The sequence below is a fragment of the Lissotriton vulgaris genome, chromosome 7 (genome assembly GCF_964263255.1).
Source record: "Lissotriton vulgaris chromosome 7, aLisVul1.2, whole genome shotgun sequence".
Classification (NCBI taxonomy): Eukaryota; Metazoa; Chordata; class Amphibia; order Caudata; family Salamandridae; genus Lissotriton; species Lissotriton vulgaris.
In genome coordinates this window covers 1,143,833,563-1,143,857,881 of record NC_141695.1, presented here as the reverse complement: position 1 = coordinate 1,143,857,881, position 24,319 = coordinate 1,143,833,563, and the positions used below count along the sequence as shown (strand labels likewise).

The following is a 24,319-nucleotide window of genomic DNA, read 5'->3' as shown; positions in this document are numbered from 1 at the left end:
TGTTCACAACACCAGAGAACACAAAATGCCAATTGGTTGCATCCAGGATCCCACACCACCACCCTGTGGGGAATGCTCTGTCAATAGACTGGTCAGGTAGATTTGCTTATGCATTTCCCCTGATTCCACTGTTATCCTTGTTAATCAACAAATGCAAACAGTCATGAACGAAACTAATACTTATTGCCCCACAGTGGACGAGGAAAACCTGTTTCTCAGACCTGAAAGAGAATGCTCAGAACAATATGCAGGAGCCTCCGGGGTTAAAAGATCTAAAATCCATGCCAGGGTGTTCCTCACCCAGAGCCATGATCCCGGAGTTTAGCAGCTTGGCTCCTGAGGACATCGTTTGGGCATCCAGGTCTTCCAGAGAAGATAATGGCAATCCTCAGAGAAGTAAGAAGATCAGCAAAAAAGAAATGCTACACAGCTAAATGGTAAAGATATTCCAGATGGTGTCACAAATGTGGCTACTTACAAGACAATGCAAAGGACGCTAGAGTGCTACGACACCTCACACACCTACTACACAACAGACTGACATATGCGTCATTAATGGTACATTTCGGTGCAGTAGTGGCCTTCAATGGAGGCCACAAAAAAAGTAGTTTCTTCAAACCCCCTCTAATCAAAAGATTCCTGGAGGGAGCAAAACAAATCTCTCCTTACGAAGAGTGCCAGCAACAACGCAGAACTTGAATTTCTTACTAATGCAACTAATTAGGAAACCCTTTGAACCACTTCACAAGCCCTCTCTGAAATTGGCCACACTATAGACTGCCAATGTGTAGCAAACAGCAATGTTTCAACAGGTAGTATTTAAAGACCGTTTCGGAAGGCATGCACGTTAGTTACAAAACATGCCATTGCAAGGTGGATTACACAAATAATCCAAACGAGTCACGCATCAGCTGGCATACAACTACAAATCAATCCTATAGCACACTCTACACATAAGAACTGAGCAACAATAGCCGTTCTGGCAAATATGCATTGCTGGAGATTTGCATGGCAGCTGCTTGGCCATCAGTGTACATGTTCAAAAAAACACTATTGCATAGAAATGTGAATGCACAAGGAAGTGCAAGTTGGACTTAAAGTATTAAAAGATTTATTCACAAGCTCAAACTTATCTTCTCCAACCCAGACTCTACAAGGATCCAAAACCGCTACAAAATCAATGCACAGCATGTGAATCCAGAAAAGATTCACTCTGCAAAAGAAAATGGTTTCTTACCTGTAGGAGTAGTTTTGCAGCTTCAAGAATTGGTGATGGTGGATGTGTTGGGGTGGATGTGTTGGGGTGGATGTGGTGGTGGTGGATGTGGTGGTGTTGGATGGGGCGGTGTTGGACGTGGTGGTGGACGTGATGGTGGTGGACATGGTGGTGGTGGTGGTGGACGTGGTGGTAGTGGTGGACATGCTGATGGTGGTGGATGTGGTGGTAAATGTGGTGGTGGACATGTTGGTGGACGTGGTGATGGATGTGGTGGTGGTAGTGGACATGGTGGTGGACGTGGTGGTGGACGTGGTGTTGGTGGTGGTGGACGTGGTGTTGGTGGTGGTGGACGTGGTGGTGGTTTTGGTGGTGGATGTGGTGGTGGTTGTGGTTGTGTTGGTGGTGGACGTGGTGGTGGTGAATGTGGTAGACGTTGTGGTTGTGGACGTGGTGGTGGTGGACATGGTGGTGGTGGTGGATGTGGTAGTGGAAGTGGTGGTGGATGAAGTGGAAGTGTTGGTGGACGTGGTGGTGCTGGACTCGTGGTGGTGGACGTGGTGGTGGTTGTGGATGAGGTGGTGATGGTGGATGTGGTGGTGGATGTGGTGGTGGTGGATGTGGTGGTGGTGGATGTGGTGGTGGTGGACGTGGTGGTGGTGGTGGACGTGATGGTGGTGGTGGACGCAATGGTGGTGGTGAACATGGTGGTGGATGTGATGGTGGTAGTGGATGTGATGGTGGTGGTGGACGTGATGGTGGTGGACGTGGTAGTGCTGGGCGTGGTGGTGCTGGACTCGTGGTGGTGGTTGTGGATGAGGTGGTGATGGTGGATGTGGTGGTGGTGGTGGATGTGGTGGTGGTGGATGTGGTGGTGGTGGATGTGGTGGTGGTGGACGTGGTGGTGGACGTGGTGGTGGTGGTGGACGTGATGGTGGTGGTGGACGCAATGGTGGTGGTGAACATGGTGGTGGATGTGATGGTGGTAGTGGATGTGATGGTGGTGGTGGACGTGATGGTGGTGGACGTGGTAGTGCTGGGCGTGGTGGTCGTGGTGGTGGTGGTGGAAGTGGTGGTGGTGGACGTGGTGGTGGTGGACGTGGTGGTGGTGGACGTGGTGGACGTGGTGATGCTGGACGTGGTGGTGCTGGACGTGGTGGTGCTGGACGTGGTGGTGCTGGACGTGGTGGTGCTGGACATGGTGGTGCTGGACGTGGTGGTGCTGGACGTGGTGGTGCTGGGTGGTGCTGGACATGGTGGTGCTGGACATGGTGGTGCTGGACGTGGTGGTGCTGGACGTGGTGGTGCTGGATGTGGTGGTGCTGGACGTGGTGGTGCTGGACGTGGTGGTGCTGGACGTGGTGGTGGACGTGATGGTGGTGGTGGACGCGATGGTGGTGGTGAACGTGGTGGTGGATGTGTTAGTGGTAGTGGGTGTGTTGGTGGTGGTGGACGTGATGGTGGATGTGGTAAGGTTGGGCGTGGTGGTGCTGGACGTGGTGGTGCTGGACATGGTGGTGCTGGACATGGTGGTGCTGGACGTGGTGGTGCTGGACGTGGTGGTGCTGGACGTGGTGGTGCTGGACGTGGTGGTGCTGGACGTGGTGGTGCTGGATGTGGTGGTGGTGCTGGACGTGGTGGTGGTGCTGGACGTGGTGGTGGTGGTGGATGTGATGGTGATGGTGGTGGTGGACGTGATGGTGGTGGTGGACGTGATGGTGGTGGTGGACGTGATGGTGGTGGTGGACGTGATGGTGGTGCTGGACGTGGTGGTGCTGGACGTGGTGGTGCTGGACGTGGTGGTGCTGGACGTGGTGGTGCTGGACGTGGTGGTGCTGGACGTGGTGGTGCTGGACGTGGTGGTGCTGGACGTGGTGGTGCTGGACGTGGTGGTGCTGGGTGGTGCTGGACATGGTGGTGCTGGACATGGTGGTGCTGGACGTGGTGGTGCTGGACGTGGTGGTGCTGGATGTGGTGGTGCTGGACGTGGTGGTGCTGGACGTGGTGGTGCTGGACGTGGTGGTGGACGTGATGGTGGTGGTGGACGCGATGGTGGTGGTGAACGTGGTGGTGGATGTGTTAGTGGTAGTGGGTGTGTTGGTGGTGGTGGACGTGATGGTGGATGTGGTAAGGTTGGGCGTGGTGGTGCTGGACGTGGTGGTGCTGGACATGGTGGTGCTGGACATGGTGGTGCTGGACGTGGTGGTGCTGGACGTGGTGGTGCTGGACGTGGTGGTGCTGGACGTGGTGGTGCTGGACGTGGTGGTGCTGGATGTGGTGGTGGTGCTGGACGTGGTGGTGGTGCTGGACGTGGTGGTGGTGGTGGATGTGATGGTGATGGTGGTGGTGGACGTGATGGTGGTGGTGGACGTGATGGTGGTGGTGGACGTGATGGTGGTGGTGGACGTGATGGTGGTGGTGGACGTGATGGTGGTGGACGAGGTGGTGGTGGGTGTGGTGGTGGTGGGCGTGGTGGTGGTGGGCGTGGTGGTGCTGGGTGTGGTGGTGGTGGATGTGGTGGTGGTGGACGACGTGGTGGTGGTGGTGGGCGATGTGGTGGTGGTGGACATGGTGCTGGTGTGGTGGTGGTGGACATGGTGGTGGATGTAGTGGTGGTGGTGGTGGTGGATGTGGTGGTGGTGGTGGATGTGGTGGTGGATGTGGTGGTGGTGGACGTGGTGATGGTGGACGTGGTGATGGTGGAAGTGGTGGTGGACATGGCGGTGGTGGACGTGGTGGTAGTGAACATGGTTGGTGGACATGGTGATGGTGGACGTGGTGGTGGATGTGGTGGAAGTGGTGGTGATGGACGTGGTAGTGGTGGACGTGGTGGTGGTGGTGAGAGTGGACGTGGTGGTGGACGTTGTGGTGGTGGTGGTGGTGGACGTGGTGGTGGTGGACGTGGTGGTGTTCGACGTGGTGGATATGGTGGTGGACGTGGTGGTGGGGACGTGGTGGTGGTGCTGGTGGTGTACATGGTGGTGGTGGATGTGGTGGTGGACGTGGTGGTGGACATGGTGGTGGTGGATGTGGTGGTGGTGGATGTTTTGGTGGATGTTTTGGTGGTGGACATGGTGGTGGTGGACATGGTGGTGGTGGACAAAATGGTGGTGCACATGGTGGTGGTGGACGTGGTGGTGGACGCTGTGGTGGACATGGTAGTGGTGGTAGACGTGGTGGTAGTGGTTGGATGACTATTGGGTAGGAGGGTGCTGGCACAAAGCGGAAGGAGAGGAGGATCTCGAAGGGAGCACATGGGAGAGCAGAAAGAGTCCAATATTAGAAACAAAAAACGTCGAGAAGATAGAACACGAAACAGATTTAACGGGGTTGTCCCTTCTTATAGCGCACATGAATGTTCCTTAGCACCCCGTTTTTAGTAAACAGGGGGACCATATCTCGGCTGTTGAAGGTGGACTCGCCCCAGGCTGTCGTCTCCCACCTCCAGACTACAGTGGACCTCCTGCATTCACTGGGGTTAACTATTAATGTGTCAAAGTCACTTGACTCCCTCTCAGATGCTCCCGTTCATCGTAGCTGTTGTGAACAGGGGGCAGTTTAGGGCCTATCCTCCCCACCACCACATCCACAACCACTCTTATGGGCTAGGATTTGAGGAGTCATGGGAGGGGTTGCTGGAACCTGAAGAATACCAGCCTTATGGGAGCAATGTGGACTGGTGGAAGAATTTGGCGTGCACAAGCTGACTGGATACCTCTCCATATACCGGCATACTCTCTCCCACCAATTCAGCTACGGAGGGGGGAGCTTCATTCATAGTGGTCGTGTGGAGAGTGGCTGATGTCCTGGGCCTTAGCTTGCCCATGGTGGCAGTCAAGACTAATGTCTTGACAGAAGTGCTTCAACTGGTAGTGTCCCCTTCAGAACCGCATCTGCCATTTAACAAAGCACTTACTAATGTTCTGCTTGGGACTTCGTCCAAGCCCAACACAGGGGCTCCTGTGAACAGGACAATTGCACGCTGCCGCTGCCCCACTCCATGAGACCCAAAATTCCTCATAGAACACACTACCCCAGAGAGCTTGGTGGTCCAAGCCTCCACTTCCCACATAAATCTTGGTGCATTCCCAACTGCACTGCTGGATCGGGAATCCAAGAGGCTGGACAACTTAGGTAAGCAAATTCTGTCTTCCACCAGCCTATCATTGCGGTTGGTGAACACTGCATGCCTTTTGGGCTGCTATTCTCATGCTCTGTGGGATACGGTTGCGCAGATGCTGCCAAAGGAGGCCCAGGCAGTGTTCTCCCAGGCTGTTGCCGACAGGAGAGATACAGCTAAGTTCACCATTAGATGTGGACTGGACACCACTGACTCACTAAGCGGAGCCGTTTCGTCAACGGCCCTGCTGGGCCACTCCTAGTTGAGGACTACTGGCTTTTCTGGAGATGTCCAAACATCACTCATAGATATGCACTTTGATAGCGCCCATCTCTTCGGAGATGAGGCTTATTCGGTGCTGGAGCGCTTTGAAGACAGCTAGGGCTTTCCATGGCCCTTTGTCACCCTCAGTCTGCCTTTCGTGGGCACGGAAGGGGCTTCCAACCACAACTATACCCAAACAGCTACCTCGATGTTCAAGCTTCCCAGCATCTCTGTGGTTGCGGACGCTGTATCTACCGGCCCTTGGGTTAGGTAGCCAGTGTTTGGGTCAGTTCACCACCCCCGGCAGCCGCCACCTCCAAATCCTCCTTGTCTCCTGTTTACCATCATGGGCACCCAGTGGACTGCAGGTCTCACCATCACCTGCCCCAATGGTAATCCATAAAGGTGGGCTTTACCATTTGTACGAAGGGGATATTCCCTCCCCTTCGAGGCTACCCCTCTCTCTATGCCATCTACTTACGACAGGCTGAAGGAGGACTACCTATTCCTTCTCTGCCAGGAAGTGACGGCTCTTTTGGCTAAATGAGCCATAGAGAGAGTGCCAATGCCAGAAGTGGGTTGGTTGCTACTCATTCTACTTTCTGGTGCCCAAGAGGGATGGAGGCCTTCTTCCTGTCCTCGACCTGCGCTCTCTTCCTCAATAAGGTGAACTTCAAAATGCTCACTCTTGCTCAGGTGCTGTCTGGACCCAGTAGACTGGATGTTAGTGTTGGACTTGCAGGATGCATATTTCCACATTCCCATCCACTCTGCCCAAAGGCATTACCTGTGGTTCATGATGGACCACAAGCACTTTCAGTTTGTTGTGCTTCACTTTGGCCTCACCAGCATCCATCAGGTGTTCATCAAGGTGATGGCAGTGGTTGCAGTTCACCTGTGGAGATCAGGGGTGACAGGCTTCCTCTATCTCGACTACTGGCTGTTGAAGGTGGACTCGCCCCAGGCTGTCGTCTCCCACCTCCAGACTACAGTGGACCTCCTGCATTCACTGGGGTTAACTATTAATGTGTCAAAGTCACTTGACTCCCTCTCAGTTGCTCCCGTTCATCGTAGCTGTTGTGAACATGGGGCAGTTTAGGGCCTATCTTCCAGAACAGTGAATCCAGGATATTCAGGCTATGATACCGATGTTTCCTGGATTTTGGTGATACTGCCTCTGAGGCTGCTGGGCCTCTTGTCCGCCTGCATCCTGCTGGTGGCACATGCCCACTGGCATATGCAGACTCTGGAGTGGGAACTGAAGTTCCAGTGGGCTCAGCATCAGAAGAATCTCTTCAACATGGTCCAGATCTTGGATGGAACTGCACAAGATCTGCAATGGTGGTTAACTAACCAAAATTAGGTCAGCGGCAGACCCCTCTCCCTTCCTGACCCAATCTGACAGTAGTTATAGATGTGTCACTCCTGGGATGGGGCAGCCATCCGAGAGAGGTGGTGATCAGCAGTCTCTGGCGGAATATGGACTTCACATCAACCTGCTGGAGCTCCAGGCAATCCGAATGGCATTAAAAGACTTTCCACCCTCCATCAAGGACAACACCACCTCCATGTGGTACTGCAACAAACAGGACGGTGTGGGGTCGTGGACCCTTTGTCAAGAGGCCCTGCATCTCTGGAAATGGCTGGAATGGCAGGGCATTTCCCTGGTAGTTCAACGTCTGGCAGGCTCTCTGCATGCCAGAGTGGATGAATTCAGACACAGATGCCTAGCGGATTACGAATGGCATCTCCATCTGGAGGCGGTGCAAGGACTCTCTCAGTAGTGGGGAGAGTCTTGGTTGGATCTCTTCACCACCGACGAGAACACACAATGTCAGCAGTCCTGTGCGCTGAAGTTTCCAAGGTGACTCTTGCTCAGAGCTCTTTGGAGGTTTGTTCTCTTGTACACCTTTCTGCCCATACTACTGCTGCCCAGAGTTCTGAAGAAGATCAGGAACAACACTCCCAAGTAATCATTGTGGCTCTGGACTGGACATGGAGAGTCTGGTATCCTGAGCCGTTGAGCACGGCCATCAGTCCTCAGATCAGGCTGCCCATTTGAGAGGATCTTCCGGCTCAGTAGCAGGAGAGGGCTCTCCACCTGAACCTGATTGAGCTGCAACAGTTGACATCTTTCGAACTACCTCCCAAAGTCTGGGACATTATTTTGCCAGCCAGGCATCCCTCCACCAAGATGTTTTACACCTGCCATTGGGCAAAATGTGTGGCATGGTGTACAGAATTACACCAATCCCCTTTCTGCCTTTCTTTCTCAAGTTCTCCTTTTCATCCTTTCTCTTGCCCAGCAGGCGTCTGCTCTGGGCGGTCTGAGATCTAGCTCTCCACTGTTCCATACCTCTTCAAATCACCTTTTGAAATAGGTTTCTGAAAGGTTTACAACATTTGTTTCCACCTTTTCGCTTCATTATGCCAATCCATCACTCTGCCTACTTTTTACACTCCGCCACATCCCTCCAAGGAAGAGGAGCGACTGCACCATCTGGATCCAAAAAGATCTTTGTCGTTCTACCTTGATTGCAGACGAGAGTTGCGGGTGGGCGACCAGCTCTTCATGGGAGAAGAAAGGACACGCCGTACAGAAAAGGACCATCTCACGATGGATCGTGCTGTCTATCAAAACCTGCAAAGCATTGGCTAAGAAGCAGTCCCCTGAGGGTTTGCTTGCTCTTTCCACTAGAGCTAAAGCTGCAACCACTGAGTTAGCACACACCTTTCCTGTTCTGGACATCTGGCAGGCAGCAATGTAGGATTTTTTTCGCAAGTTTACTAAACACGACTGCCTGGACAGTCAGGTCCATAGGGATGGGCATTTTGCATATTCAGTCCTGCAGTTCTTCCTCATATGAAATTGGTCTGCAGGCCCACCTCCGGGGAGGTATTACTTGGGTATCTATTCTAAGGTAAGGAATCTGCAGGTAGAAGTCTCTTATCAGATGAACAAGTTACTTACCTTCAGTAACGCATTATCTGGAAGAGACTCTATCTAGCCGCAGATTTCTTACTGATGCACCCATCCTCCTGCTCTGCAAACAGATTTCTAGGTACTGGGCTTTCGCCTTTCAGGGTCCTAGTTTTTCACACCAGTGGTCAATGTACTTTGTGACTCCATGGTTCTGGTGTGGAAAATCGCAAAAAGTAACTGATGTCACTTCAGTGGGGTGGCGCCTATATGGGCACTGGGCACGCCACTTGTGGAACCGAACGATGGCACCTACTGGAGCGCAGGGGCACTGCTCAAGAAAAATTTCCTTATCCAGTCTGATGCCAGGGGATAATTTTAGGGTAAGGATCTGTGGCTAGATAGTCTCGATCTGATAAGGCGCTACCGAAGGTAAGTAACTTGTTCATTTGCTCACCTGCCATTTCTTCTGCTGCCATGTCTTCAATGTTATTCCTTCTTCAGCCATTTATTTGTCATGGTAAGACTAATCTTTAAAGAACCATTTTCATGTCACTATCTCATCTTTGGGCACAATATTCCTAAACTATTCCTTTCACTTTTTAATCAATTAAATTTTGATAAAAAATATTGTTGCTTTACTCATGCCCTTTTTACCTTCGCTAATTATACCCTTTCTTTTCATTAATGTTTTTAGAACTTAATTTTAATGTAGGAGCATACCATTTGTTTCTCTTTCCCAACCTAATGATCAAACTATCCACGATTCCTATCTGTAATGTTTGTATCTATTAATGTACTTAATTAAAATTAATTACAATGATTTCAAATGGAATGATATACCATGAAGGTTATTAATTGCTGTTCTGTAGATGTGCAAACCCAAACATCCCTTTTTAGCAATAATTTGAAAATAATTCCCAATTTTCATCATAGTTTATAATTATTATGTTTTATTAAACACACTTTTTTATAATTAAATGAAGTTGCTTTGCAAGTGTTCTCCAAGCACCCTCTATTCAATGCAATACCCTGGATAAATCACTGCAACCAAAAACATTCCAGAAATACAACTCATAACAACATTGTCTTTTAAAATTAAGGTGCTTCAATTAGCATTTTTCTATTAATATAATAAAACTTTTATTTATATATTCAGATGTTAAGTTAGCAAACCAGGATATTTGGACGAGCAAAAGGTATTAGAAGGTTAGAAGGGGCAATAATGGGATCTACAAATTTCTGCCGGCAAATGATAGGTTAAAAAGTGGCAGGCTATACCTTTTTGAAGATGTGACTAAGGAATGGTAAATGAGATTTAAGAGGACAGATCCAAAAATTTTGGACCTGAAACCATTGGGGGGGGGGGGGGGGGGGGGAGTGGATGGGGGGGGGGGGGGTGCGCAAGTCAAAGATAGGTAGGGTGGCCAGGTAGGAACTGTAATAGTGTGGGAAGAATATTAAAATAAAGAAGAAATCCACTTTTGCTTGGATTCAGTTTTAGACGAAGGGAAGCCATTAAGCTCTCGGTGCATCCAAGATAGTCATCCTAATACCTAATGTTGGAGTTGATGGACACTTTTAAGATACAGTTGTGTATCATTCAAATACTAAGGGATATGGTTGCCCATCACCAGCCAATACATGTCCAAGCAACTCCTACAGATGTTAAAGAGCCGATATAATATTGAATCCTAGTGCAAGAATTAGGAATTCCTGTAATCTAAGAGACAGTGGCTTTGGTAATTTCAAGGTGGACTGTGCTTCCATGCCGAGACTCAGATAATTTTACTGGAAAAAGAAGCTACTATTTTAAAGGTCTTGGAACCTAATATCATTGTTAAGCAACAATATGAAAATATAGGTCAGTTGGTTAACTAAATTTAATTGTGAAAGTCAATCCTCCTCAAGTACATGAGCATCCAGACTCTGCCCCCCGTCTTCTCTATGGCATTGGACTTAAGCCGTAACCCATTGATGAGGCAGAAGAGGCCAAAACCAGTGTCGGTTTGCTTGTGTTTCCTGCTATAGGGGACCCAGAAATGGCTAAAATATAAAACATAAGTGATAAATGCTATCAGCAGTTCTTAGTTTATTGTCTGCAGTGACCTGACCAAGAAACATATCATTTTGAACTTGTTTGCAGGCCCCCCATCGAGTAAATAACTAAAGAAAAACACAGATTATTGATATCAGGTTTGTCCAAAGTATATCCTGGGGGCCGGATCCTTATAATAGTTTCTGTATAACCATGGAGTATGCAAATGAGCTTTGTTTACATTTTTTATGTACCTTTACCTTATGGGGATTTCTAGAATATCAGGAATTGTATAATACAGCCTGGATCTATGTTGGAAAACCTTGTTCTGTATGTTCTTTGGATGTACTGGGCAGATATCAACAGACTAAGAAAGAACAGAATATTTCATAGGGAACTTAGTTCAATGGATTTTAAACACTTGTGTTACTATGGTTAGAATTCTATTTCATAGAGGTTTTACTCCGTGTCCCAGTATAGATAGGAACAAGCTGCATGCAAATCAGGTTTGGAGCCCACAACCTGCCAGCCCTGTTAGGGACAGTCCAATGCTTTCAACTGTAAAAGCCAGCTCATGTCTTCTGTAGCAGAAAAATTATGTAACCAGCATCATACACACAGATACAACAGAGGAGTTACTGCAGGCATATGTATTAATGTTCACACCTGATAGACACAGCAGGCATGCAATTAGGAGCACAGAGCCACATGACACAATTTCCACTGGTTCAGGCGAGAAACATAGTGACAACGAACCTGAGCCAGAATTAACTGTCATACTTGCTATGCATACAGAAGCAAGGAGGTGATCAGGTATCTGATTCATGGAAAGAGTGGCCTCTATGAAGCTTGATGCTTTAATATTTACTAGAATATGGCTACTGTCTATTCAATTTGGAGAAGACGCCTATGTCATTATTAAATTGTTTTGTGGTACGGGAGGGAATTAGTGCATTTCTTTAATAAGGTGTTTTATCATCCACTCTACTTTGCAGGTCATTGAGAAGAATCTAAGTGGCTGGTGGTACATTCAGATAGAGGAGAAGGAGGGGTGGGCTCCTGCCACGTTCATCGACAAGTACAAGAAGACCAGCAGCGCACTGAGGCCCAACTTTCTGGCTCCTTTGCCAAATGAGATGGCCCAGCTCCGACTAGGAGATGCAGTGGCAGAGAATCACTCCTCTGAAGAAGCCACTGGTCCCTGCCGACCCCTTCCTGATCCCCCGCAGAACGGTACTGATTCTGGGCCAAAGTGGTCCAAAGACTGGAAGGGCAAAGATAATGGCCTCAAACATTTTGCATTGGATAGTCGGGATGTTGTGGTGCACACAGGGTTCAGTGATATAGCTGATCAAGAGACCGAGGAGAAACCGGTCCTCCCACCAAGAAAGGAATCTATGATCAAGTCAGAAGGAGAAATCCCTGAAAGGCAAAGGACTGAGCTTTTAAGACCACCACCATCCAAGCCTCCAGGTGGGCTATTGCCAATGATCCCCCCTAAACAGGCTGCTCCCAAGGACCTAAAGAAAATAGAGCCTAAAATTGACAAGTCAAAACAATTCCAACTCAAGAATGAAATGGGCCTCGATTGTGGCCATAATCTCTCAGCCAAAGAGTTGAAAAAACCCAACCTTCGGCCCATTGCTAAACCAGTCAAGACAAAGCAAGAACAACCAGATGAGAAGCCAGATCCCCCAAATCCCTTTTTAAAGGCAAAGCCTCAAGTCCGTCCCAAGCCACTTCCTCCCCCCAAAAATGACACTCCAGTTGAAGATAAAGTTGACATTTCAAACCTCAGGAGCAGGCTCCGACCAGCTGCAAAATCACAGGATGTTCCTGATGAGCCGGACTTAACCACAAATACGGCTTCTGCAGAAAATTCCTTTGCTAGTGCACCTCCAATGGACATGCCTAGAAGGCCCCCAGAGCGGCCAAATGTTGAATTCAGGTGTCCTCCAAAGCTTGACACCCAGTCGCATAGAGAAGCTCCTGCAAGGGTTCTTCCTGACCTTTCCCGGGTTGTTGATAGTGAGCCGAAGACCAACTTGCCTCTTCAAAAGGAACCGCCTCAAAGACCCATTGTCCCGCCCAGAAGACCACCTCCACCCAAAAAAACATCCTCTGTTTGCATCCCAACAGAGGCAAGCATGCAGCAGAAGGAATCTGAAGAAGCCAAAGTGAATCCAGCACCCAGCAGACCTGCAATGGTCCCTCCTAGGGCCAAGCCATTTCTGCCCCCTCCATGTCACGATGAACCCCGAGTACGAAACAGCTTTGTGCCAAAGATCCCTCCCAAGCAAGCAGAGAAAGCGGATAATACTGAAGTGACATCCTCGTCTTCTAAAGATGGTCTCTATGTGGCAATAGCAGATTTTGAAGGGGATGAGGAAACCAGCAGTTTTAAGGAAGGGACAGTCTTTGATGTTCATGAGAAGAGCAGCAGTGGCTGGTGGTTTTGCAAGGTCCTGAGTGGGGGACCCTTCTGGGAGGGCTGGATCCCTTCCAATTACCTACAAAAGAAGCCATAGGAATATCTATTGCCTTCTTTCCCATAGTTCACTTGTGTATTTAACTAGCTTTTTTAATTTATAGATTTTACATAAATGCTAGCTTTAAAAAATAAACAAAAATACATTCCTAACCTAGTACGTCACTCCTCCTAAAATAGGACACTAATTGAAAATCAGCCTTTAGGCTCTGTGTCAAATCATCATCCATTTACAGCATATGTAGCACATGGTGTCTTTTGTGCTTCTTGCCCATTTGCTTAAGTTGGGTCCATAGTTATTGACGTTGTTAATGTACACATGCATTAAGTGAGTCCCTGAGATAGTACTATTCAGGAAATGGTACAACTGCCTTGTAGGCATAGCATCCAAATGTGCCAGGGAGTGCCATTGTAGTAGTTTGTTCATTCTCTTGAGAGACTGTAACATCTCTCACGTACGCCAATCTTCACGGCTATGTATTCCTGCAAGTGGGCTGTTGTAGCCGGTTTCTGGGACAAAAGGCGACTGACCTCAAAGATCATTTACCCTCAAACAGATGTTACCTCTACTTTAACTAGGCCTTGATTGAGTTCTTTGCCAATGGAAGTTTACCATTGACGCTTGTTCCCATTGATTGTTTTTCTTATGTCATCCGTGGGTCAAAGGCTGATGGGCTTTTGTTTGACCTGCAAAAAGTTGTGCGTTGTGGGATAGCCCTTGAAGGTACCAAAGTCAGAACAGATGCTAATCAGGAAGCACTTTTTATGGTGCTTTTCAAGAGTGTAACCCTGTGCAGATTACATTTTTCTTTATGGGCATGAATAATGCGATCACTTGACTTTTACTGACAAATTAATTTTCACTTTAAGTGTGTTTATCAGTCACTCAAGTGTACGTAGATGAAAATCACTTCCATTTAGCAGCTAGTGGAATTGTGGGAGAAATTACACTTGACGTAATATATAGTAAGAAGACGTGCGCCCTTATGTACTAAAAGGTTTCGCTAATAGAAGAGGAAGACTTGGCAATGGTGCTAAACCTGAATTGCAAGTTATCAATGAAACATTGAAACTTGTAAATCAATAAATTCTCTTAATAGTACACTGCAATGACTAACTGAGGTCTGACTTCATGTGGTTGTTCAAGTGTGGCACATTAGAATGTAGTAAGGTTTTTTGACAGAGTATGCTTTCAGAGACTTTTCGCTAGTATACACTCTACAGAGGACAGCAACAATTGGCAACAAGGAGATGGTATGTTGTGAACCTTTTCCTCATTGTCATTTATCTGAAGGCAACAGAAGATTTAAATTGAATGTATCTTGTGTAAGTGTTGCCCTTGATCCTGATGCTATTGCGGTGTGATGCCCACCCAATCCCATTGATCCTCCTTTCAAATGTCATGGGAGCACATACATTCTCCTTGTTCTCCAGAAACTGTAATGTCTTACCACGAAAGGAAACCCCATATCAGTATTGTTCCCTATTGCAGTATGGCTAGTGGATGTACCAATTAGAGTATCCCTTTGCTAGGGATTATGGGTGAAATTGTGCACAGTGAAATGGCATTCAATTGCAGTGACCACTCATGTCTGACTGCTACAGCTATTTGGAATTAGCAGGGTAATTTAAAATCACTACGGTTTTCTTCATGCTAGTGGGCTTCTGATGGGCTACATTCCAAAAATCTCTGCCTTACATGTTTTATATATTCATGTACCTTAGTGCATTTCAGCCACGGCCCGTGGAGGGAGTTTCGGTTGGGCGGGGGGAGGGGCAGGGTGGGGGGTGCTAAAAACTGGAGTATGGATAATTAGAGGTAAGTAAACAATTTAATGAATAAAACGAATTTCGTAGCGCGCCCTGCATCGCAAAATGCGATGCAGGGTGCACTACGAAATTTGTTTTATTTATTAAATTGTTTACTTACCTTCAATTATCCATACTCCAGTTTTTAGCACCCCCCACCCTGCCCCTCCCCTGCCCCGCCTCTCCGCCCCACCGAAACTCCCTCCACGGTCCATGGCTGGTGCATTTGTCATCAAGCAAAAACTTCATTTGTTCACAGATCATGCATGTGCTCTCAGTACCTCCTCTTTGTGCCTCACCATTCGAGATTTAGTGTTCTTCGTAATGGTGTAACTGTGTCTCAAGAAAACAAACTGTGTCTATTTGTTTAAACTCCGTTCACAAGAATGGTGAGTTTCTGTTGAAGATGTGGTGAACCTCTTACCTTCTTAATTCCTCGTTTTTCCTTTGCTACTGGTTTACCTCCCTCACTTGAAATCATATGCAAAGCTAGTCTACAGTTGTTGTCAATTTTTCTCTGTCATACTTTTCTTAGTGCCTTTGAGTGGGTGCCTGGTTGTTTGCACTTTGTCAGTTGGTAAAGAGAGACTTTAGCTGATTGGGACCAGTTGAAGGAAAAAGTCCAAATGTTTCTCTTGAGGTTGAGTCTACTCAAGCTAATTCTTAAGGAGGAACTCTCTGTTTTATGCCACACTTGAAGGTTCCTCCACTCAAGTGGTCATGTCATTTGATGCCACAAATCTGTGCACCATAATTTTCGAGTGGATTGGTGTTTAACGGGTCCATACTAATTCACCTTGCAGCAGTATAATTATTGCACCCCACCAAAGCATATCTTCTCTCAATGGTTTGGTGAAACTGAGATCCCGCCATACAGGAGAGAATCAGCCTGGAACAGTTGCCTGAAGAACTGCACCATATCTCTTTGATATCACTGTGGATGAACTGAATTCACTACAGAAAAGTGGTTTCACAGCCAGGGATATCACAACAAATAAGTAGTGCTCCTATAGATTGGCACCATGCATTGGATAACCTGAAGGAGGCAGGTTTGATGGAGGCAAAGAGAACAGAGAGAAACATATATCTATTTTTGAAACGTATTCTGGGTGCATAACATTTTATTTTGTCCGACAACCTTTACTTGAGGGTTTTGTCCTGGCCAGATAGCCAAGTGCATTCTGTAATGTATTTAGGTGGTGTTTTCTGCACCTCCTGCTTCCAAGCTTTCCCCGAAATATCTCAGCTTCTTAACTGAGATTTCCCTGTCTGCCATACAGGTCGCACCATTGCCCAGTCATTGTGTATAACTTCAATGGCTACCTCTTTCTGCTTGCGGAATTTGGAAAACTATCTGACTCAGAATTGCACTCTTGATGATGTTATTCCATCTTATCCAACCTTTATTAAACAGTGGGCGAATCAAAGTAGGTGAACCAAAAATAAACTAAGAAGGGCAAATGTGTAATAGTCCAAAGGGGTCTGCAAATTTTTCCACAGTGTAATGTGGCGCTTACTTAATGCTTAGTTGGCAGCGTGAACCTCAGCTGCATTATCAGCAGTATGAAGTCATGGGCTCCTTCCTCACCCCAGCCCAACTCAATCTGTATTCATCACTCTCTACATATCCTAAAGGACATGTTTGTAGCATGTTCGTATGGTACTAAAAAAAAGTAAAGAATATCAGGATTACATTTCTGATCTTTATGTTACTAAAAAAGCAGCCACCAGTCAACAAAAATGCACCTGTGTTGAGCATTCTTCAGTATTAGTATGGAAAGGAGTCACGTAAGTTTTGATATTTTAACAACTCCTTTAATAATAAAAAAACGTGATTTCTTTGAATGTCAAAGTTGAGATCTCGAATTTGCGGAAACAAGGATTTTCGGCCACAACAATATTGTATATTGGTTAGTTTAATCTTAAGCAGCACAGTCTCAAGTTGGTGTATATTAGCTGCAATAGTGTGCAAAGCTCATAGTCCGTTGTCTTGTACATGGGGTACATGGTAGTAATGGCAGCCAGATCTTGCAGTGAGTGACTGTCGAGGGAGCGTGAGGTAGCAGGATTAGAATTTTCTGTAAGAGGGTTTGATTTTGACTCATCCCTTTACATTGAGCCTTGGAGTGCCAATAGATGTGTGCTTTAATCCATGATGCAGGGGGCCTCCAAAGAAAGCGTGCTGATGCTGTCCTGCCAGTGGCCTTGGCACTGTCCCTCACAGTGGGCCTGGCTCCTTTCCCCACTCAGTTTTGGCCCTCTCCCTCCTTTAGTGAGCTTATCCTCACTATCTAATTCAGTGAGCCTGTCCCCTCCTCACCAGTGGGCCTGAGCACTCTTCTCCTTCCCCATGTCCTCCTGTGCACAGTCCTCATTTGAGGACCTAATCCCACTCCTAACAATGTATCCTTTCCCTCTTCCAACTAGTGATTTTCATCCCTTTGCTCAACAGAAGGCCTGACCCCTTCCTCTCCTTTACAGTGGAACTGAGCCTCCTCATCAATGAGGAGGGTCTGTGGATCTGACCCCATTCCAATGAGTAGGCCAGATTCCTCATCTAGGAAGTGGGTATGGCTTCTCCTACTTCCACTGGGCTCAACACATTCCTCTCTATGGAAGGCTTAAATCTAGTCCTCATCAGTAGCCTATACTAGTGGGATCATCTAGTCTTCTCATTTTATAGCTATATGCAAATGTATTTGTAAACCAGCCTGAAATGACCCTTGTCCAATAACTCTACTGAAGCCTACCTCTAGTAAATGAGTAAAATTATACATTCTGCCCCTGGATTCCATGCAACATACCATTTTGCACCTCCAACACCAGTGCCTGAGGTCGGCTCTGTATCACTCTTAGGTCTCCCAATGTGAGTCTCCTGTCTTCATTTATTGCCTTTATGACAACTGCAGTAATTGTTGTTTTTTTCTATTAAACACTAATAGCATTTATGAAGCTCTCGTCATATCCTGTGCCTTTGCCTGACCTTGGCTCGAGCTGTGCTCTGGTCTGGGTGTCTCTGCAAGATTTTCCAAAGAGAGGGACTGTTTTGCGTTGTACCAGGCTACAGTCGCCGCTTCCCTCTAGGTATTTTCCCCATCCTACAGTCTGCGCACATCTGTACCTTTGCAATGATGTTTCTTGTTTCTGTACGCTATCAATAAAAGCCTTTTGTTTTATATCCTTTAGAGTGAAAACTGTCTTCTTTGACCTGGAAGTACTGTTGGACACAAGACTGCGTATGCAACAGTCGTATCATACACCCATCACCCAGTGTTGTTAAATAGATTTAAAACTTTCCAAGTTTACCATATGTCGCCCTTTAGATATCAAACAAACCAAGCAGGTTAACACACGCATCCTTATACATGGACCGCAACACCATATGCCCATACACACAGGTTGGTGGTGTCTACCCCCACAGACTTCACTTGCCACTGTCAAAGCTGCTTTATACACTTTTGTATCCAGAAAGATATTGAACCATGCCTCATCAATTCTGAGAGAGCTTCAATGGCTTTCAGTTGAGTCCAGAATCAAACTCCAAATATGCTGCTTGGCATATAGAACAATTCATTACATTTCTAATCTAATTTTAACAGATAGCTTCATGTCACCAAGGACAAAACCTCTCCAGCTCTTGCCTTTCCTTTTACAAACCATTATAGTTTTGTTTTTTTAAGTTTTTTGTTAATATATATATATATATATATATATATAGATAGATAGATATATATATAGATATAGATATAGATATAGATATATATATATATATATATATATATATATATATATATATATATATAGATAGATAGATAGATAGATAGATAGATAGATATTTCTTTTTTTTTTACCTCCTGGGAGCCTAGGTCCTTAGCCTCATAAAATGTCCTGTAATATTCGGCAAATGCCCTAGCAATCTGATCGTCCGTCCGCCACAGTCTCCCCAGGTCATCCCTCACCAGCTCTACTCACCGCTTATCTCTCTCACTCCTGCTGAGCCATGCCAGTAGCTTCCCTGACTTATCTCCTATGTCGTATAAGCGATGCAGCGTCGCCAGCGCCTGTGTTTTGGCCTCGCTCGTTATCAAGTCCCTATATTGTTGCTGGATATCCAAAAGTCATCTAAGGTTCCCCGGGGTTTTAGTGAGTAGATGCTCACGGTCCAGGTCCAGAACCTGGGCTTTCAGTGTTCTGACCTCCTCCTGTACTTTCCTCTTCTCCCATGCCAGTCTGTTCTGGGCCCTGTCGCGCAGGACCGCCTTAAGGGCTTCCCAGAAGACCACCCCCGACGAAACAGAACCCTCGTTCTCAGCTATGTATGCCTTCACATCTGCCCTTAGGCCTTTCAGTATTTCCTTGTTCTGTAGACCCCAAGCTGTTAGGCTGGGCCCCCCCTGCCCTTCGCCCCCCCACCTTAGCCAGAAGAGGGGAGTGGTCTGATATACCTCTCGCCAAATACTCTACCGTATCTTCTACACTTAGTGTCTGTCTGGCCATAAAAAATGTAGTCTAATCTAGAATACACCCTATGGGCTCCAGAGAAGAACGAGAAGAGGATGGCATCCGGGTTAAGCCAACGCCACACGTCCACCTGACCCAAAGTAGAGACAGTTCTGGACAGTAGGGTTGGGGTCGAGTCCCTGGACTTATCCCCCGTCCTATCCTGCGACGGGACCATTACATCGTTAAAGTCTCCCCCTATCATCTGCAATGTCTCTGAGGTATTCAGAAGAATAGTAGTGATTCCCGAGAGCGTCCCTGCTGTTTTGGCGGTGCGTAGACAGAGATGATTGTGTCATCCTGCCTCCCCCATAGACCCCGCACCCCCACATAGGTCCCTTGGGGGTCTATCCAAGTCTGCGCGATCCAAAAGGGAAGAGTCTTTTTAATCAGTATGGCTACGCCTCTTGCGCCCGTGGGGAACCTCGCATGTGCAAATACTTTATATGTCCCCCTTGCTAGAAAGCCGCACTTGGTGCCCTGAAGATGTGTTTCCTGAAGCAGGACTATATCTGGGCCCACCCGCTTCATATAGGCGTGCACTAATCCTCGCTTAATTTTACTGCCCAGGCCGTTAACGTTCCACGTCAATATCTTAGTCCCCCTCTGAACCGGGGCTGGCTCCTCGGGACTATCTTTCAGTGTACATGGCATTGTGGTGCAGGGTTCTGAATTACAGTGAAGGCAGGGCTTCTGGCTCCAAGGTGTGGATGACAATCCGGACATGGTAAAACAATCCCCCACTTCTCCATTCCCAACTCACAACCCCAACCAAAACGTTGAATCTTATGCTCCCGCCCCCCCACAGATCCCCAAAAAAGGAAAATCTTCCCCCTCCCATCCTCCCCCCTCCCCACCCTCCTTCCCACATCCAGTCCCATCATCGTAAAAGACAGTGCATAGGACTTCCGGGTGAAGAAGGTCTATCGCCCTCCCACAAATACCCCCTAGAAACCCACTCCGAAACCTCTAACTGGAAAACATAGAAATATATACTCTCCGTCAATTACATACAATAAGATACATGAGTCAATAAATCACAGAGCAATATTGTAGGGGGTAGTACAACTTGCGTGCTTTCCGGCCATGAGCCTATGATTGGTCTGTCCAGCGAGTCCCAACTTCACAAATTGGAGTCCGGAATGTCGTCTTGTGAGTCCGACCTGGCGTTCCCGGCTAGGTAGCGAAACCTGGAGCCCGCCAGCCCTTCAGGGTCAGGGGAGGCCATGTTCCGTCACTGTCGACTTATCGATCCTTGCATGGGGTAGGGCGTCGTCGTCATTTTTCTGCTGCCACGTGTTCGGCGTAGTCTCTGTGACTTCGGCGGCCCCCTCTGGGCTCCCGTGCGTGCCCCGTGCTCTGCCGCCCTCCGCACCTCATTCGCTGGATTCGTCCGGGGGGGGCACTCCTCCAGCCATTGCCATGCATCTTCCGGGTGTGGGAAAAAGTACGTCTTCTCCTTGTATATGACTTTCAATTGCGCCGGAAAGAGGAGCATGTATTGAATATGCAGATCTCTCAACTTAGCCTTAACCGCGTCGAAGGAGCGCCTCTGCTTCTGTACCTCCTGGCTATAGTCCGGGAAGATCATGATCTGTGTGTTCTCCAGCCGAATATCCCCCAGTTTCCTGGCTTCCCTTAGGCTCATGTCCCTGTCCACAAAGTTCAGAAATCGGGCTATGACCGGCCGCAGCCTCGCCCCCACCGGTGGTTTCACCAGCAGCGCTTGATGAGCTCTCTCTATCACAAAGCAGGTGGGGAACTTCTCTTTCGGAAAGGTCCGCATCAGCCAGGAGTGCAGAAACTCCGCCATATTGGCCCCTTCAATTCCTTCCCTAAATTCCACAAATCAAAGGTTATTACGACGGACTCTGTTTTCTGCGTCATCCACCTTCCACTGGAACTGCTTATGCGAGGCCTGGAGCCCCACCACATCTTTCTTCAGGGCTTGAATGGTGTCCTCCGCCTCTCCCAGTCTGGTTTCCGCCTCCGTCACCCGCTCCGTCAAGTTTAGAAAGTCCTGTCTTAGTAGTGTGACTTCTGAGCCCACCACCCCGATCTTGTCCTCCAAGGCCGCACAAGACGCTTGTATGCCCTCCCTGGATGCTTGTATGGCCCCCATCAATAGTGCCCTGTCAGAGCGCGCTCCAGGCGAACCAGTCTCGGGGAGGGGGGGGGGGGGGGGGGGGTGGCATCGCATACCGGTCCAATGTCCCCTGCCGTGGGGGCTTGGGGTACTTATCTCTCTTACCCATGTTGCAGTGACCTTAGGCCAGAAATCAGCCCGTGATCCACAGGCCACAATCCGCTCCTTCTCTCACGACCACCGCCACCGGGGGGGGGCCACAGGTAGAGAAGACGGCAGGACAGAACACCAACTACCGGCACGTGTCAAGCTCCGCCGGGCCAGGAGCGTCTCCCCCAAGCATTGCGTCCCAGCACCATTTTCCACAGTGGCTGCAATGGAAAGGATGTAGGCCTTTCAGCGTGGCCCAGGCCCTTTCTTTCCCTCATCCCCCAATTCCGCCAGTATTTCGGCGCTCTCCAGAACTCCTGCGCTCACCTCCTCTTCGAGCCACAGGGGAAGCCCTTGTTTTTGCTATAGGTCCTGTGGGGGGTCAGGTGCACCCACCAGGTTCCGCAACTCGTATGCCTACAGGCCCGTCTGGCCTCGCCTCTCCCCCCTGGCTGTGCCCCCTTCACCTTGTCCTCCGGCTCCAGCGCTCCTCATGCGCTCCCTGCAGCTCGTTCAATGCCTCCACCAGCCCCGGAGATCACCGTTGCTTGCGGCCCAGGCCCCGTCACAGCCTCTCTCCGTGGTCCGATGCATAGGGCGGGCGAAGACACTCCTCCACGCCACCAGTCAGTCTCTCCCCGCGGGATCCGCTCTCCAGCCGCTACCGCCGCAGCTTCTCCCACATCCAGCTCTGCGGCTCAGAGTCCCGCACAAGCTTCGATGTTGCGCCGCCCAGTGCCGGGTCCCCGCCGTAGATGCAAGAAGCGCCTTTCCGAGCTCCCCTCACTGCTCTCTGCGCCTGCCCGAGGCCACGCAGTGGCCATCAGGAGGGCGGGCTCCTAGTCACGGAGGGCTGTCCCGCCCCCGCATGACGCGGTAGTTCCTCTCCTGAGGCAGTCTCCCCTGGTTGGTGGAGACTGGTAGTGATGCACGTCCGGGGCGGTGGGGAGGAGCCGTCTGGAGTACATCAGACCCCTGCCCTGTTGGGGAGGCCTCTTTGCCGCCCCGGACGTCGCAGTTCCATGTTGGGACACTCTTTTCGTACTCGTCTCTCTGGTTAGATGGTCGTGCCGATGAGTCGCCGTGAGACTAGGACGTCGGGTCCCTGGTTTGTCTCGTGCACGTGGTGAGTGGCGGGGGTCGGTGTTGTAAGCTCTTTGGTTTTCATGTCGGCCGTGTCGTGCTTCACTTAGCTTGGGGGCATTTGGGGCCCGTCCGGTTTCTCGCATGCTGGGGAGCATAGTGAGTGTGTGGCAGAGGGAACGGAGAAATTTGTTAGGGGCATGTGCCCCCGGCGGTTGCAGAGAAGTATGGTACTCTGGTTTGAGCGGCGGTCTTCGAAACAGAGAATGGCCCGGTCCGGGGTTTAAGTAGCGGCGTGGCAGGGATAATTCTCACATTGGCGCCTGCTTCATGATTGTTATAGGGAAACTGCGAAATGGCACTGTGGGGTACTATGCGTCCTAAAGCCTTGTAAGAATTGGCCACGTGGAGTACCCTCGGAGGTCCGTTTTGCGAACGAGATGTAAATCTACTTCACAAGCATATTTTATTGAGTGATCTCGTGAGTTATGCCCCAGTGTGAGCGTCTTTCGTTAAGTGTGCGCCTTTATGTGTTGCTGTGCGCAGATGGAACTGTATTGTTTGGTGGGCACGACGGGGCGAGTTGGGGGTTAGAGTACTGCTCTTTTGTGCAGCAGCGATTACAGTGGCCTTGTGCGCGGGGATTTGTTCACGTTTTTCTCCCCCCCCCCATCGGGCTCGGTGAGCATGCAGTGGTTTTGAGACCAAGTGGCATAGCACAAGAGAGAAGCGGGTCATCCCCGAAGACTGAGGTCATGGGTTCGAGCCCAGACTCACAATAGAGAGAAAAATAGGTAGTTAAGGATATAAAAATAATTTGAACGTGCTGCGATTATCACTTTGGATACACTGGTCTTCTAGGAAGTGTGACACAGGCAAGTATGAATCCGACCACGGAAGCCTTTGTCCGCTTGTCAGAACCGCCCTGAAATGTTCCATTAGCAAGAGGCGCATACTTTCGGCTTTCTTGTTATATCTGCCTGCAATTGCTTGTGGGCAAGGGCTCGATCCTGCACTGATTGTATTAATTGCCTGAATGGAGCCACGCAACCTGGAAATTAATCCATTCGTTCTGATGGTTACGCATTCCTGGCTTATATGAAACGTGTAACTTTACTTAGGCTCTGCATGCGCGGAATACATCGCTTCCGGTTTCCAGCACATCATTTTATGTTGTAAGGGAGTGCACTAGGCCTTGCTTCAGGGCTTTCTGTGGCTTTTCGTGAAGGGAGCGTGTGTTATGCCCGAGATGAACTGGAGTATTTCGAGCACTACAAGATGGCTTTCGGTATTCTTCATTGCACTCATTATTTCCCGCAAAGTCACGTTGCTTTCTTGCCTTCAATTGAGATTCCTCAAATCTGTCCCCCTCCCCCCCCCCCCATCCTCGCTGGTCGGGAGGAGCCTGGATCGTTTCTGTGGGTTGTACCTCGAGGCACTATAGGATGGCCTACTCAGGTTACACGTGGCATTGTAATCTTGGCGCGATGGGTAAGCTTAGTTCGCGCGCAAGCTGCGTGATGGTGTCCATATTTACAAATGGTGTTAGGTTCGTCAGGACATTGAATCTCGATGCACAATCATGTGACTTATGTCCCCGCTCATGGCTCCGTAGACTTCAGCGCGAGAGGTAAGCTATTCAAGC

At 48.8% G+C, this 24,319-nt stretch overlaps 1 protein-coding gene across 3 annotated transcripts in view; it reads left to right on the top strand.

The window, feature by feature from the left end:
* The window catches only part of SH3PXD2B (SH3 and PX domains 2B), a 342,591-nt gene extending 329,375 nt beyond the window's left edge, over positions 1 to 13,216 (top strand). For all 3 annotated transcript variants that reach the window (XM_086931584.1, XM_086931583.1, XM_086931585.1), the window contains one exon: positions 11,554 to 13,216. In XM_086931584.1, the coding sequence (XP_086787710.1) occupies positions 11,554 to 13,086 (1,533 nt within the window). In that variant the 3' untranslated portion in view covers positions 13,087 to 13,216. The remainder of the gene's footprint in view (positions 1 to 11,553) is intronic.
* The last annotated feature ends 11,103 nt before the right edge of the window (positions 13,217 to 24,319 follow it).